The sequence below is a fragment of the Grampus griseus genome (genome assembly GCF_964374135.1).
Source record: "Grampus griseus genome assembly, chromosome: 8".
In the NCBI taxonomy this organism is placed as follows: Eukaryota; Metazoa; Chordata; class Mammalia; order Artiodactyla; family Delphinidae; genus Grampus; species Grampus griseus.
Window position 1 is genome coordinate 20,672,714 of NC_139002.1, and position 13,966 is coordinate 20,686,679.

General features: G+C 37.1%; 2 protein-coding genes across 2 annotated transcripts in view; both read right to left on the reverse strand.

Moving 5' to 3' along the window:
* Positions 1 to 7,447, reverse strand: part of BCO2 (beta-carotene oxygenase 2) — a 43,133-nt gene extending 35,686 nt beyond the window's left edge. Inside the window, exons 1-2 of the mRNA XM_082660204.1 lie at positions 7,322 to 7,447; positions 1,868 to 2,072 (exon numbers count right to left, since the gene is read on the reverse strand). Of these exons, the coding sequence (XP_082516330.1) occupies positions 1,868 to 2,072; positions 7,322 to 7,409 (293 nt within the window). The 5' untranslated portion in view covers positions 7,410 to 7,447. The remainder of the gene's footprint in view (positions 1 to 1,867; positions 2,073 to 7,321) is intronic.
* Positions 7,448 to 11,414: 3,967 nt separating this feature from the next.
* On the reverse strand, positions 11,415 to 13,404 carry TEX12 (testis expressed 12; the record flags this gene model as incomplete). Its single annotated transcript, XM_082660205.1, has 4 exons — positions 13,336 to 13,404; positions 12,457 to 12,568; positions 12,312 to 12,367; positions 11,415 to 11,555 (listed from the first exon to the last, which is right to left on the reverse strand). Exons 1-4 carry the CDS (start codon positions 13,393 to 13,395, stop codon positions 11,415 to 11,417), a joined length of 369 nt encoding a protein of 122 aa, XP_082516331.1. The 5' UTR covers positions 13,396 to 13,404.
* Positions 13,405 to 13,966: the final 562 nt, after the last annotated feature.

Sequence of the window (13,966 nt, forward strand, 5' to 3'; positions counted from 1 at the left end):
CATAGGTCAGTTCAGTCATTTTCTTTTTTTCTACCTCCAAATCAGTCCCCTACCTTCCCAGCCCCCCAGCCATTACCCTAAGCATTTAAAGTAACTTCTTAAGGGCTTCTTGCAGCAGCTGGTCGGGGAGGGGTAGGGTGGTGGAAGAACACTGCATTTTGTTTCCTTCTAGCGGTGGCATTTTAAAAAGTCTAATATTCAGTAAAGACAAGATACAACAGGTTCAGCAAATTAAAATATCTGGGTTATTAAGAAATATATCTTAAACATGCCCCTAATTCTTGATATGTTTCTAACAACAGCTGGAGAAACACAATAGGACCGTAATCAGATTCCCACTAGGCCCACAGGAATGATATAACTAATAGAAGGTACAATTAAGTGGTTGCCAGGAGCTTGGGGAAGGGGAGCATGGGAGTTACTGTTTAATGGGTACAGAGTTTCAGTTTTGCAAGATGAAAAGTAGATGGACGGTGGTGATGATAGCACAGCAGTGTGAATGTACTTAATGCTAATGAATGTACGCTCAAAAATAGTTGGCAAATTTTAGATGGAAAATTTTATGTAATGTGTATTTTATCATATTTTTTTAAAGGGCAGTGATTTCTGGAATATCATCCAGCCATTAAAAGTAATAGTCATTCAGATTTTGTAGCAACACAGATAAAAAGGCTTATGACAGTATGAAATTTTTTTAAATGAGAGCAAACAAATTCAGTTAATATCTAAATATATAAAGAACTCATACACTCAATAGCAAAAAAACATAAACCTGGTTTTAAAATGGGCTGAAGATCTGTATAGACATTTTCCAAAAAAAGACATACAGATGGTCAACAGGTACATGAACAAATGCTCAACATCACTAGTCATCAGGCATGTGCAAATCAAAACCACAATGACATACCACCCTACACCTGTTAGAATGGCTATTATTGAAAAGACAAGAAATAACAAGTGTTGGGGAGGATGTGCAGAAAAGAGAACACTCACGCACTGTTGGTGAAAAAGTAAATTAGTACAGCCAGTAGATTAGTAGATTAGTAGATTAGTAGGTTTTTTCCTGACCATAGTGGTTTCTTCACATCACTTCATGTCCCTGTAGACACACAGAGAAATAATTCACTAAAGAGTTATTGGATTTTTTCAATTATTTACATATATTTATTGAGTGCTATTTAAGTACAGGGCACTATCCTAGATATTGGGGATATGGGTTTAACAAGAAAACATCCCCACCGTCATGGGACTGCCATCTAGTGAGGAAACACAGCTAATAAATAAATAAACAAACAAAAATATGCTGGATATTGATAATGCAGAGAATTAAAATAGGTAATATAAAAAATAGTAGCATTTTTAGATTGGGAGATCAGGGAAGGCTCAAAGGATGTGAAATTTGAGCTCATATCTGAATGACAAGAATCAGACTTGGGAAGAGAGATGAGCAAGCCAATGCCAAGACCCTGAGCAAAAATAAACATGCCTGGTTTGAGGAACTGAAAGAGCCATTGTGTCTGGGGAGTACTGGGTAAGGGAGTGGTATGAGGTGAAGACATTGCCCCTTCCTTCAGGAACTTGTGATGAAATAGAGCTTGCTAGTCCTATAGATAGTTCCTGACACTTCTCTTTTAGCATAAACTTTCAGATGACTTAAAATTTACAATATTCTGCAAAGCAGAAAAGTCAAAACTTTTAAAAAAGAATTAAATCTCCATTTTTTTTCTGTAGACTATAGTTTCCTCATCTGTAATCAAAGGGAGCGCATGGCAATGTTAGCCTCAGAGAGGAAGCAGATATTAATGCATATTCCATAGAACCAGTCCATGCTAAGAAATCCAAATTGTTCTCCAAAATCAAGGCTTACTTATCCTTCCCATACTCGAACTTCCCAGGTCCAATTCGAAGCAGATAGCCATTGAGCCACTTAGGAAAATGTCCCCGGACTCGAGCAGAGATGATCTGCGGAGTCTCCTCCACCGTGGTTAAAAGTGGTGCAATACACGGAAGGCTCTTCCGCTTACTGAAAATCACTTTTTTCTGATGAGTATTTTCCATGTACTTCTTCAACACTGTGAAGAGGAAATCAAAAGCACAAAATTTTTACCAATCTTCTATGAACATTCCTGTTTCTCCATAGACAATATTCTCATCTACTGGTAAGAGAAGTATAAACCTAACACCAAATATAGTCCCCAAATTCCTCTTCTTCCTCATTCTCAGACCACCAACTCTTTGGTTCTCCATTTTTGAACCACAATAATCCTTTTTGTGTTCTTGCAGTACAAATCTGCCTAAGAATTAACTCAGGACTTTAGTTACCACTATTGTCATTTCTCATAGTTGAACAATGCTGGTCTTCTCACAACACTGAATCTACATGCTAAGCACAGATGTACTAATAGCTACACATCATTGTTATAATAAAAAATACCCACCAATCAATATTATCATAATTACATTGACCTCAGTACTTTAGGTACACCAGAATGTGATCCCAAAGATTTCATAGTGATTTATGAGAATTTAATAGGATCTGCAATTTAATTTCTGCCATTTTTTAAAATTTTTATTTATTTATTTATTTTTGGCTGCGTTGGGTCTTCGTTGCTGTGTGGCTTTCTCTAGTTGTGGGTAGTGGGGACTACTCTTCGTTGCAGTGCATGGGCTTCTCATTGCGGTGGCTTCTCTTGTTGCGGAGCACAGGCACTATGCGTGTGGGCTTCAGTAGTTGTGGCACGTGGGTTCAGTAGTTGTGGCGCTCGGGCTTAGTTGCTCCACGGCATGTGGGATCTTCCCGGACCAGGGCTCAAACCCATGTCCCCTGCATTGGCAGGCGGATTCTTAACCACTGCGCCACCAGGGGAGCCCCTAATTTCTGCTATTTTAATGGTACACACATGAGTGAACATGGCATTTTCTAGGAAAAAGGTATCATAAATTAAATTATGCAGTGAAACCTGGTCTGAAATTACCTGAAATTCAAAAGCCACAAAAAAGTCATTATTTTATAATAGAGCTGAAAATTATCCCTTTATTTCATATTTATTCAGTGTTCACAGGCAGTATTTCCTAACACAGAGGGGTGGTCAAGTACATAATTAATTAGATACTATAAAATATAGTCTTCTATTTTATTTCATAAAACTTTAACAGTGATGAAGTCTAAACTAGAAAACCTAACTAAAACATAGGGACACTATTGTTTTAGCAGAACATTTTATAATATTGTACCTATTATCCCACTTCTTTCAACTCTTTCAAAAATTGAGTTTAGAGCACTTGAGTCCTTCTACTTTCCTATAAGTAACAATTTGGTCAAACCCAACTATTTCCTGATTTCCCAAAGAAAATTCACTTTCACCCTGAATGTCCTTCCCACTAATCTATCCCTAAGGAAATTTTATCTATTGTTCAAAGTCTATCTGAAATGCTATTTCCTTTAAGAGGCAGCATACTGTAATACTTAAGAGTGTGGGCCCAGGCTCTGACTGGCTCTAGAATGCTTGGGTTCAAATCTTGGCCTCCCATTTTCCAAATAATTAGCCTTGAGGAAGACCACCTCTCTGTGCTGCTTCCTCCTTCTAAGATAGGAATAATAATAATCCTTATTTCTCCTAAGGCTATAAATAATAAACAGGTTAGGTTATATTAAGTTTTTAGAACATAGTAAATACTCAAACAATTTTTTGAGTCTTTTTTTATAAATTTTTTTTAAATTTATTTTTGACTGCATTGGGTCTTTGTTGCTGCGTGCAGGCTTTCTCTAGTTGAGGTGAGCAGGGGCTACTCTTCATTGCAGTGCATGGGCTTCTCATTGCGGCGGCTTCTCTTGTTGCGGAGCACAGGCTCTAGGCACCTGGGTTTCAGTAATTGTGGCACAGGGGCTCAGTAGTTGTGGCTTGCGGGCTCTAGAGCACAAGCTCAGTAGTTGTGACTCACGGGCTTAGTTGCTCCATGGCATGTGGGATCTTCCCAGACCAGGGATCGAACCTGTGTCCCCTGCATTGGCAGGCGGATTCCCAACCACTTCGCCACCATGGAAGTCCCTCAAACAATGTTACCTATTATTTATGTAGCTTTCAATGACCAATCAACAAGATGTAATATCTTCTTTCTTTGAATTATTTATTCATTCAACAAAGTGATAGGCACTGCTGAGGGATAAAAAGTGTTAGAACTCAGACGTAAAGGAACTCACTGCCTAGGAAACAGACATATAAGTAGATCATTTATACTGTAGTCAGCGTTTTGTTTGAGCATTATTTCTCAAGGTCTGGCCTGGGGTCTACTTGTAACAGAAATACCTGGTGTTATTGCTAATGAGCAGATTCATGGACCCCACTCTGGACCTAAGAAATCAGAATCTCTGAGGTAGGGCAAGCAGGTATTCTTAGGCATACTACAATAAAATTTGAGAACCACAAGATTAGAGGTATAAAGAGGATGCTTTGAAAACTTAGAAAAGGAAACCCTCTGGTATTTATCTTACTACTTTTATTATTATTATGCATATTTATCTTATTTTCACTCTTAGATTAAAATAAGTTCCCTGAGGTCAGATCTTTTACTCCTCTTACTTAAGTAGAAGTAAACTGAATACCCTGATTGGGTATTTGTCTTAATAGAGATTCATGAACTTAAAACATGTTACATTTTAGAAAACATTTACATGTTTATGTTCTGTACTCCATAGCATCCTGGTGGCAGTTTATTATATATTCTTCATATTTCCCATAGTGCTTGATATTGTAGGCACCAGCTCCTTAACCCCCTTTCTATTCTTAGCTTCTGAGACATTGCACTTTTCTAACTTTCCTGCTTCCTCTGTTTGCTTTATGCCAGCTTCCTACTTACTAGCTAGCAACCTTGGGCAAGTTACTAATCACTCTGAGCCTCAGATTTTTCAATGATAAAATGTGGATAATGAGAATAAAAGGCAGATAAAACTTCCTGTTCAAGTCCATCATCATAATTAAATATAATAATAATAGATAATTTCCAAAAGTTAATTCCCTTTATTGGTTCCTCTTCTTATCACCTCATGAATGTGTTCCTAAAGTCTGACCTTGGACCTTTACTCTTTAACCTCAGCACTCTCCCTTGGTAATCTCATCTAGTCCCTTATTTTCACCAATTACTTCTTGCAGGTGACTCTCAACATGTCAAAAGAGAATTTTTCATTTTCTCCCTTCCAAATCAATTTTCCCACCTGCTAAATAACATAGCTTCAAAATCTCTGTGGGCCTTGAATTTGTCTTCCTTCACTGTCCCCCTAACATTCAGTAAGTGGTTAAATTCTGCTGATTATACCCACACAATGCCAGGAAGAGGACAAGGGGATGATATAGGGTAGCCATTATATATTACTAGGGCTCAGAAGTTTGCAAGGGTGCCTGGGACAAATCCTTTGCAAAGATTTTTACCAGTCCACCTCTCCTGGGTAGCTCCCCCAATTTTTCTTGCAGCCTGAACCTGTTCTCATAAGCACTGATGCTTCATATTCTCTTGCCTAGCAGTAACTTCCTTTCTACTGTCATAATTTAGGTCCTCACAACCTCTTAGATGGATATTATCACAGCCTCTTACATTGAAACTAGATAGGGAAGCTATCATCTATGCCAGAGCTTCCTAATTGGTGGGCCTCTTGATCCCCTTAGTCCTTAGGATGGCCGAGGCCCCATGTCAATCACCTCCAGCTCTACACAGCTCATGGGGTTCCAGATCCCATCCAATTTACTCCACTATGCAGTAAAAATATTATCATTTTCTATGTGAGCTATAACGTAAAAGCATTAGGGAGCACTGCTACTGAATTCATCTTCTAAGCCACAGATCTGATTGTGTTGTATATTCCTCTATAAAACCTTTACTAATGACTCCTCACTGTCTACCAAATAATGTCTGAACTACTTGGCCAGGCATTGATGAAGGCACTGTACAGTCTCACACCAACCTACCTGTCCAGTAATGCCTCTCACTAATACCTTCTCCTCCAGCCAAACTGGACCGCTCTCCAGTCTCTTCTCATCATAATCGTATACCTGTCTTCACCTAGGATATTTCTCATCTACTTAAGGTGATGCATCCTTCAAGATGTCACCATCTTCATAAACACAATATTCCCATTTCATATAGTAAGAACTGATTCTCCTTAGTCTGAAATCACACAGCATCTGTTTTAGCTCTCTCACGGCATTTGTCTTACTCCACCTAGTGTGATAAAGATGAATATAGTTTATGACTTCTACTACCAGTACTCCTTGAGTACAGGGTCTTGTTTTTGTCTCCACCCCATTACCTAACACATTGCCTTACGTAGAGCAAGCACTACATTACTGAATTAAATAATTTATTTTTTTATTTTTCATTTTTTTGCAGCCCTGAAATTGAGCATTTATTCTTAAATCAGATGCAGCATATTTTTTATAAGATATATTTTATATACTGTCCCTTTCTCAAAAGAAAGCAGCAAGACTCAGCAATTAATTACCCAAACCTAATGAGGGAAACGTTCACAAGTGACTGCAGCCTGGTATTTATCAGAAAGATATAACAGCCTGGGCGGTTGTTATTTTCCCTCTTCAGGTGCCATCCCCCCATAAAGCAGGTTTCAAGAACAATGGGAATGTGTGGTTGAAGGACAATGAGGTTTTCTCTTGTTTTTTTGTTTTGTTTTGTTTTTGAATTTTTGAATTTTATTTATTTTTTATACAGCAGGTTCTTATTAGTTATCCATTTTATACATATTAGTGTATATATGTCAATCCCAATCTCCCAATTCGTCACACCATCACCACCACCCCCGAATTAAATAACTTTAAAGTTTTTAGTGCATATCAGTATGATGTCTAATAGCTCTATATCAGCCAATTTCAAGAATAAAATCATGTAACAGTTAGTAGATACAACAGAAAGCTACAAAACAATAAACAGAGGTTTTAAGGCAGTCCCCCAGAATGCAAACAGAAGAACCAAACATTTACATTAGAACATGTAGCAGTGATTCTCAAATGAGAAAATTCTAAATAGTGAATATTCTTCCTATTGCAGATCCAAGAGAATTCCTAAACCCTGAATCCCACCCCTTTATGTTGTATAAAATATACAAACAGAAAGGCTGTTTCCCTGAAAACAAGTAAACAAATCCTGACTCAATCTTCTTTAACTCCCAGCTCTGCAGTGCTGCCGCGTGTATCTGCTCCACACAGATTGGAAAACTTCAGAAGCCCCTAGTATTCTTCAGGAAAGAGGCACAGAGATCTAAGTTCAGGCTGGTAGAAAAAGGAGAAAGAGGAAGAGGAAGGGGCAAATCCCCTACCTGGAATCCAGTGTACTACCACAGAAAGGAAACCAGTTACAATGGTAGAAAGATTGCTGACGAAACGTAGAAAGATTTGAAAAAACATCTTTGTATCGAGTTCAGTAGCAGCAGATCCTGTGATTTCCAAATCCTCACATTGACTGGCAGTGAAACGCTCACTTCCTGGGCTGTCCCTGGCTCACTGACAGAATAGAAGGGGGTGGGGATTAAAGGGCAGGACTTCAAAATGCCTGCAACCACTCTTGGTCTCATTTCCAGAACAAGTATCCCAACAACCTATCTATAGTAAGTTGCTGTTAGAAATACTGAAATTGGACCACCAATAGTGGTCTCCCTCCCTAAACTTTCCTCTTTCAAATCTGTCCTCACACTACAATTCAGTTGATCCAGGGGATCAATTTCATTACGCCACTCCTCTCCTCTGAATGATTCAGATCTCCTCTTCCTTTACAGAATAAAGTCCAAATTTAATCTGTCAACAAAGGACTTTACAATCTGGCCACAACCTACCTTTCATCCTTTGTCTCTCTGCCTTTCTAGCATCTCACCTTTCCTTTTCTATTCACTTAATTTGCAAAACATTCTCTAACAATCTAGTATGACTAAAGCCCTGTGAAGGTATACCCTTAAAAAACTAATAATCATAAATAATTTATTAATTTAACATTTCTGAGCTCCAATGTATCAAATACTGTGCTACAAATTGAGAACAGATTCTGTCCTGCTCTCTAGCAGTTTAGATGATACACTATTCCCCTTTGTGAATTCTCAGCCCAGTAAAATGACTTACCACGTTTTTTTCTTCTGTGCCTCTGATCAAATTTTTCCCTGCCTGAAATATCCTCCCTTTCCTTTCCAAAAACCCATTTCAAAATCTACCTATCTGGGGCTTCCCTGGTGGCACAGTGGTTGGCAGTCCGCCTGCCGATGCGGGGCACGCGAGTTCGTGCCCCGGTCCGGGAGGATCCCGCATGCCGCAGAGCGGCTGGGCCCGCGCGTCCGGGGCCTGTGCTCCGCAACGGGAGAGGCCACGGCAGTGAGAGGCCCGCGTACCAAAAAAGAAAAAAAAATCTACGTATCTGGTCTTCCCTGGTGGCGCAGTGGTTGAGAGTCCGCCTGCCCATGCAGGAGAGGTGGGTTCGTGTCCCGGTCCGGGAAGATCCCACATGCCGCAGAGCAACTAGGCCCGTGAGCCATGGTCACTGAGCCTGCGCGTCCGGAGCCTGCGCTCCGCAACGGGAGAGGGCACAACAGTGAGAGGCCCGCGTACTGCAAAAAAAAAAAAAAAAAAAAATCTACCTATCTGACCCCCTTGCGAAAGCCTTCTAGTAACTTCCACTAAAAGGAGTTAGTGCCACAGAAATACTTTTAACATTGACATATCATGTCTTCCTAGCAAAGACACGTAAGTGTATTTCAAGAAAAGAGTGCTTACACAGGGAGATCAGCTCGGCGCCTTGTGACTACCTAGATGGGTGGGATAGGGAGGGTGGGAGGGAGACGCAGGAGGGAGGAGATATGGGGATATATGTATATGTATAGCTGATTCACTTTGTTATAAAGCAGAAACTAACACACCATCATAAAGCAATTATGCTCCAATACAGATGTTAAAAAAAAAAGAGTGGTCAAACTTGTCAGAAGGGAGAACAGAGTATCTTAAACTATTCTGTACTCCCCACAGTGTCTAGCAGATCATGATGTACAAAGAGACTCAAAATATATTTTGATTTGTAATTAGTGAAGAATAATTTATAAACTTCATGAAATCTTATTGAAATGAGTGATAAGTATAAATCAAAGGGCAAATATATTCCTGCAATAGCATATTTCCAGTTGTGAGATAATTATTCTCATGTGGATGGTACCAAAGACATCCAATTTGATTAAAAAATAAGCATTAATTAGGCTTTCAGGAACTTTTTCCCCGGAGGTAGATGTTCTGACCAGTAAACACACTGTGACTAAAAATCAGTTCCCTAGTCTTATACACACCCAATGAAATGATCAAATTTAACCTACACAGGGAAGAACCAGATGCTGAACAATGGTGACACTATCAAGATATAACAAATATAATGCGAAATCCACTCTGAAACAATGTTAGCCTTATCTTTCACATTAATAACAAATGCTTAGGAAAAAAATAACTCAAGAACATTTCTTAATGATGATAGGCCAGCAGAGTCATCTCTGTATTTACATTAAATAACTCTCAGGTAACAGAATAACTCAAAATCCAGCTGATTTGTCATATCAACTCAGAGAGAGACAGTCTTCCTGTTGCACTCAGTATTTAAAAATCCCATTTCTATGGATGGACCTAGACTCTGTTATACAGAGTGAAGTAAGTCAGAAAGAGAAAAACAAATACCGTATGCTAACACATATACATGGAATCTAAAAAAAAAAAATGGTTCTGAAGAACCTAGAGGCAGGACAGGAATAAAGACACAGATGTAGAGAACGGACTTGAGGACATGGGGAGGGGGAAGGGTAACCTGGGACAAACTGAGAGAGTGGCATTGACAAATATACACTACCAAATGTAAAACAGATAGCTAGTGGGAAGCAGCCGCATAGCACAGGGAGATCAGCTGGATACTTTGTGACCACCTAGAGGGGTGGGATAGAGAGAGTGGGAGGGAGACGCAAGAGGTAGGGGATATGGGGATATATGTATATGTATAGATGATTCACTTTGTTATACAACAGAAATTAATACAACAATGTAAATCAATTATACTCCAATAAAGATGTTTAAAAAATTTTTTTTAATAAAAAATTTTAAAAATCCCATTTCTAATCTTCATTGACCTCCAACCTATCCTGTGACGTTAACATATCCCTCTACAAATCAAGTAATTTTTTCCACTTAATAACCAATACTTTTAGTAAATATTCTTTTATTTCACTGTTTTCAGTGCTTTCTTGTATGAATATTTATTATATGTGGTATATATGACTTAAAATAGTAATTTGATGAAATGAGATTTTAACATTTAGAAGGCAGCAAGGCAAACATGCTGTCCACCTGAGGAATACCAAATTCCCTGTAGTACTGCCTGTAAATATGTCCAAATTTGTAATTGCTTATATAGGCAAAATATACAAATAATAGATCGAATTATCTGTATGATTGAACAATTGGTGCTGTGATTTTTAAAAATCTGATCAATACAGCTATCACATGTAATTATATAACATTAAAAGTTTTCAATAAAATCATAGCAGTACCTTCCAACAAAGGGAGAATTTTTTCAGCTAGATAAATAGTAGAGATTTCCTAGTCCGAATTCAATTTCTGAATTATAATAGGATTGAAATGACTCACTGAGATTGAATTGTTTAAACAATCTCTTTACTTCTGGACCACTAATCTTTATCCTATACCACACAGCTAGCTGCTAAGGCTTCTAAATATACTTCATTAACTGCACCATTGATATGGCTGATGTGTAAAAAAGTCAATTCATATAAAGTTCTGGTTAGTAATTTCTGGTTTTTATTTTACCACAAGACAATAATTTTAAACCAAATTTTTATTAGCAATGTATAATAATAATAGTGAAAATAATCAAATGGTAATATTAAATAGCAATAGCACAGTTTAACTACATATTGAGAAACTGGACAAATTACTTTTGGGTTTTAATTTTTTTCAATGCTGACCATGAAAAACATCTTAAAACCATCTCCAAAGCTATCTATCTGCTATTTAAACAAAATATTCTAAAAGAAAAAGTGCAATGTTGTTAAATATTATCAAATTAACTCACTGAGTCTTAGAAATTTAAGAAAGGTTAGGAGGTTTAAGGAAAAAAAAAGAAGAGGCTCCATATACAATTTAAATAGTTTACACTTTTATAAAATATGACAAATATTTGACTCTCAAAAGAAAAGCTATGTATCATATTAATGTCCAGCTTAATGCCCCTTTTAAATCGAGAAAAGAAATTTAAGGAGTTTCCCCTTCTATATTTAAGGTATACATTTTCTTAACAACTGGAGAGCATTCAGAGCACAAATGCCATTCTTTCATTACAACAATACTGGGCTTAAATTCTCAGCTTATTTTAAGTACACAATTTTATCTGTGTAGTGTGTTTGCAATCACCGTAAACCTCTGTCTCAGGAGCTCTCTTTTCTGTATTAGAAAGTTTTCAATAGTATTGGCTTCTTTGAAGAGTCCATCTATCTCGTCAATATAAGATGCATCTACTGCTGCTCTCTCACTAATGGGGAAAAAAAGTTTTACATTAAACTAAATAGTCGTAACATCTAAATACACTATCATAGTGACGTGTCCTATTATGCTATATATGTTAGCTATTTCATTTAAATGGCTTTGTATATCAAAAAGCTTCATTAATTTACAAGCACTGCTCAGTAAAAGTTAAATTAGTTCCACAAATATTTTTGACTACTCAAAGTCCCTTCACACAGCAGAATGTGTATCTTACACATTATAATTCTAATACTAAACTATATACATTGTCTTAACAGCCACACAAACCATTATTCAAATACAGTGACTGTCCAGTAGTTTTAAAAAACACCTTATAAAACATTATAGTCTCAGGCCAATAGAATATTTAAATTCAGCCTTCATATATATTGATAATATTTAAACATTTCATAAATATATTTATCTTTAATATCACTCCATTATTATGGTTAACTTCACCAAATGGTATCTTTCTGAAAGTTTTTTCATAAAAATTTAAGTGTTTTATCATGTATTGATAGTTAGAGAATAAAATATATCCAGCCTCGTTTCAACTCTGAGAGTATCAAAAGATGTTTAGTAGAAACGGTAGTCTTTGAAAATAAACAACTAATCTATTATAAGAAACTGAGGTAGAATAAGAAATTTCAAAATTATAATTACTAGATAGGTTTTGTAGCCCCTGCACTAAACTTCCCATTACGGAGTTTCCAGAAGAAAACTTCTGTGTGTAAAATCAAGAGAATATACTATAAGTACTTGCCTTAAGATCTTTGCATATGTAGACAACATTAGATTAATTTCCTTGCTCATATCTGTTCAAAAATAAATCACTAAGTTAACTATAATAAACTTTCCATATTATAATATCAATGTATAGAAATACAAGCACTTTATAGATCACCATTCAAATCTTTCTCCAGGGCTTCATCTTTATAAAATAGTCCAGAGCTTTCAGAGAAAGAAGAATCTGATTTTCCAAGACAGGACAGTTGTGGACTATCTGGCATTTGAGGCTAACAAAAGAAAGTAGAGAAAATACGTAAATTGCTAGCAAGATGCTTAAGATATATACATTCTGTTAAAAAAAAAAAAAAAAGCAAATAAAACTTCTTTCAGAAAAAAGCAAACATGCTGGAAATTATATACTCTTGTGTCCTGATTAGTTATTTGTAATTTTATTAACCAGGAAACTTTTAGGCCCAACTTTGTTCAACATAATAATTTTATTATGTGTTTAGACTTTGAAAATAGTATTAATCCCCTGATGAAAAAGTTTCCTGTATCTTGAGCCAGCAGATGTTTTCCATAGCAAAAGAGCAAAACTTTCATTTGGATAACAGCCATATGTTTGCAAATTTTTGCAAGATAACATAATCTTTAAGGGAACAAATAATGTTCCAAATGGAAACAGATCAATTGGTGGGGTAGTAGTGACGAAAGGCAGGATGCAGTGCTCTTTTTCAAAACTATCAGCAAGTATAGTACCTAGGTATCCTACTTAGATATCAAAATAATTATGTAAAGTCTTATGTATTATAAAGGCATGAACCCACTTCTGTCTCTAGATCACAAATTACCACAAAGAAACCTCCCAATAGTTTCCTGGAGGCCTATACTTAGTGAAAAGGCAGCTGGAGTCAACATAGTTCCTGCTGGGACAATCCCAGCTCTGGGAATATGAAGACATTAAATTCCATTTATCAGTAGAATTATCTTTAATGGAAAAAATTTGAGACGTATATAAAATAAAAGAGTAAGGCTCCACAAGCACAAAGATTACCTCCAACTCTCTTGGTCTCTTGCAATTTCTAGAATCAGGTTTTACAAGGTGACTGGCCATATTCTGGAGGCAAGAGCTGCAAAGTTTAGAGCAATGTCAATTTTAGGTACAAACTCATGCTGCAGCTCTCTTGAATCCTTCCCTTTCTTTCCACTCCTCCTGCCACTGTTAGTTTGGGCTCTCATTATTTGTCACTTACCTAACCTACTCAAATTCTCCCTTCTCTGTTTCATTCTACCAACTGCTGTTTGGGCAGTCTTTCAAAACTCTGATTACTGCATTCCCTTAACTCAAAAAACCTTCCCTTGACCATTCATTGCTCCAGAATAAGCTCAAATTCTATGGTAGAGCATCCAAAGTCATATATCACCTGGGCCAACCTGCCATTCCCATGATTTTCTTCTACTCCCTCTATATGCAGTCGGCCAAGCCTGTCTCTTTGGCACTTTCTGCCTTGTATCGGGATTCATTCAGGATTTTTCAGCCTTCACAAAATCCTAATGTTGAAACAAATCTTACAGTTCATCTAATTCAATCTCAATTTTACAGATGTGAAAATAGAGGCAGAGATAGTTGACCAAATTCAAACATGTAAAACCGTGCCAGACTAGAACCAAGATCTCTTCTAGTC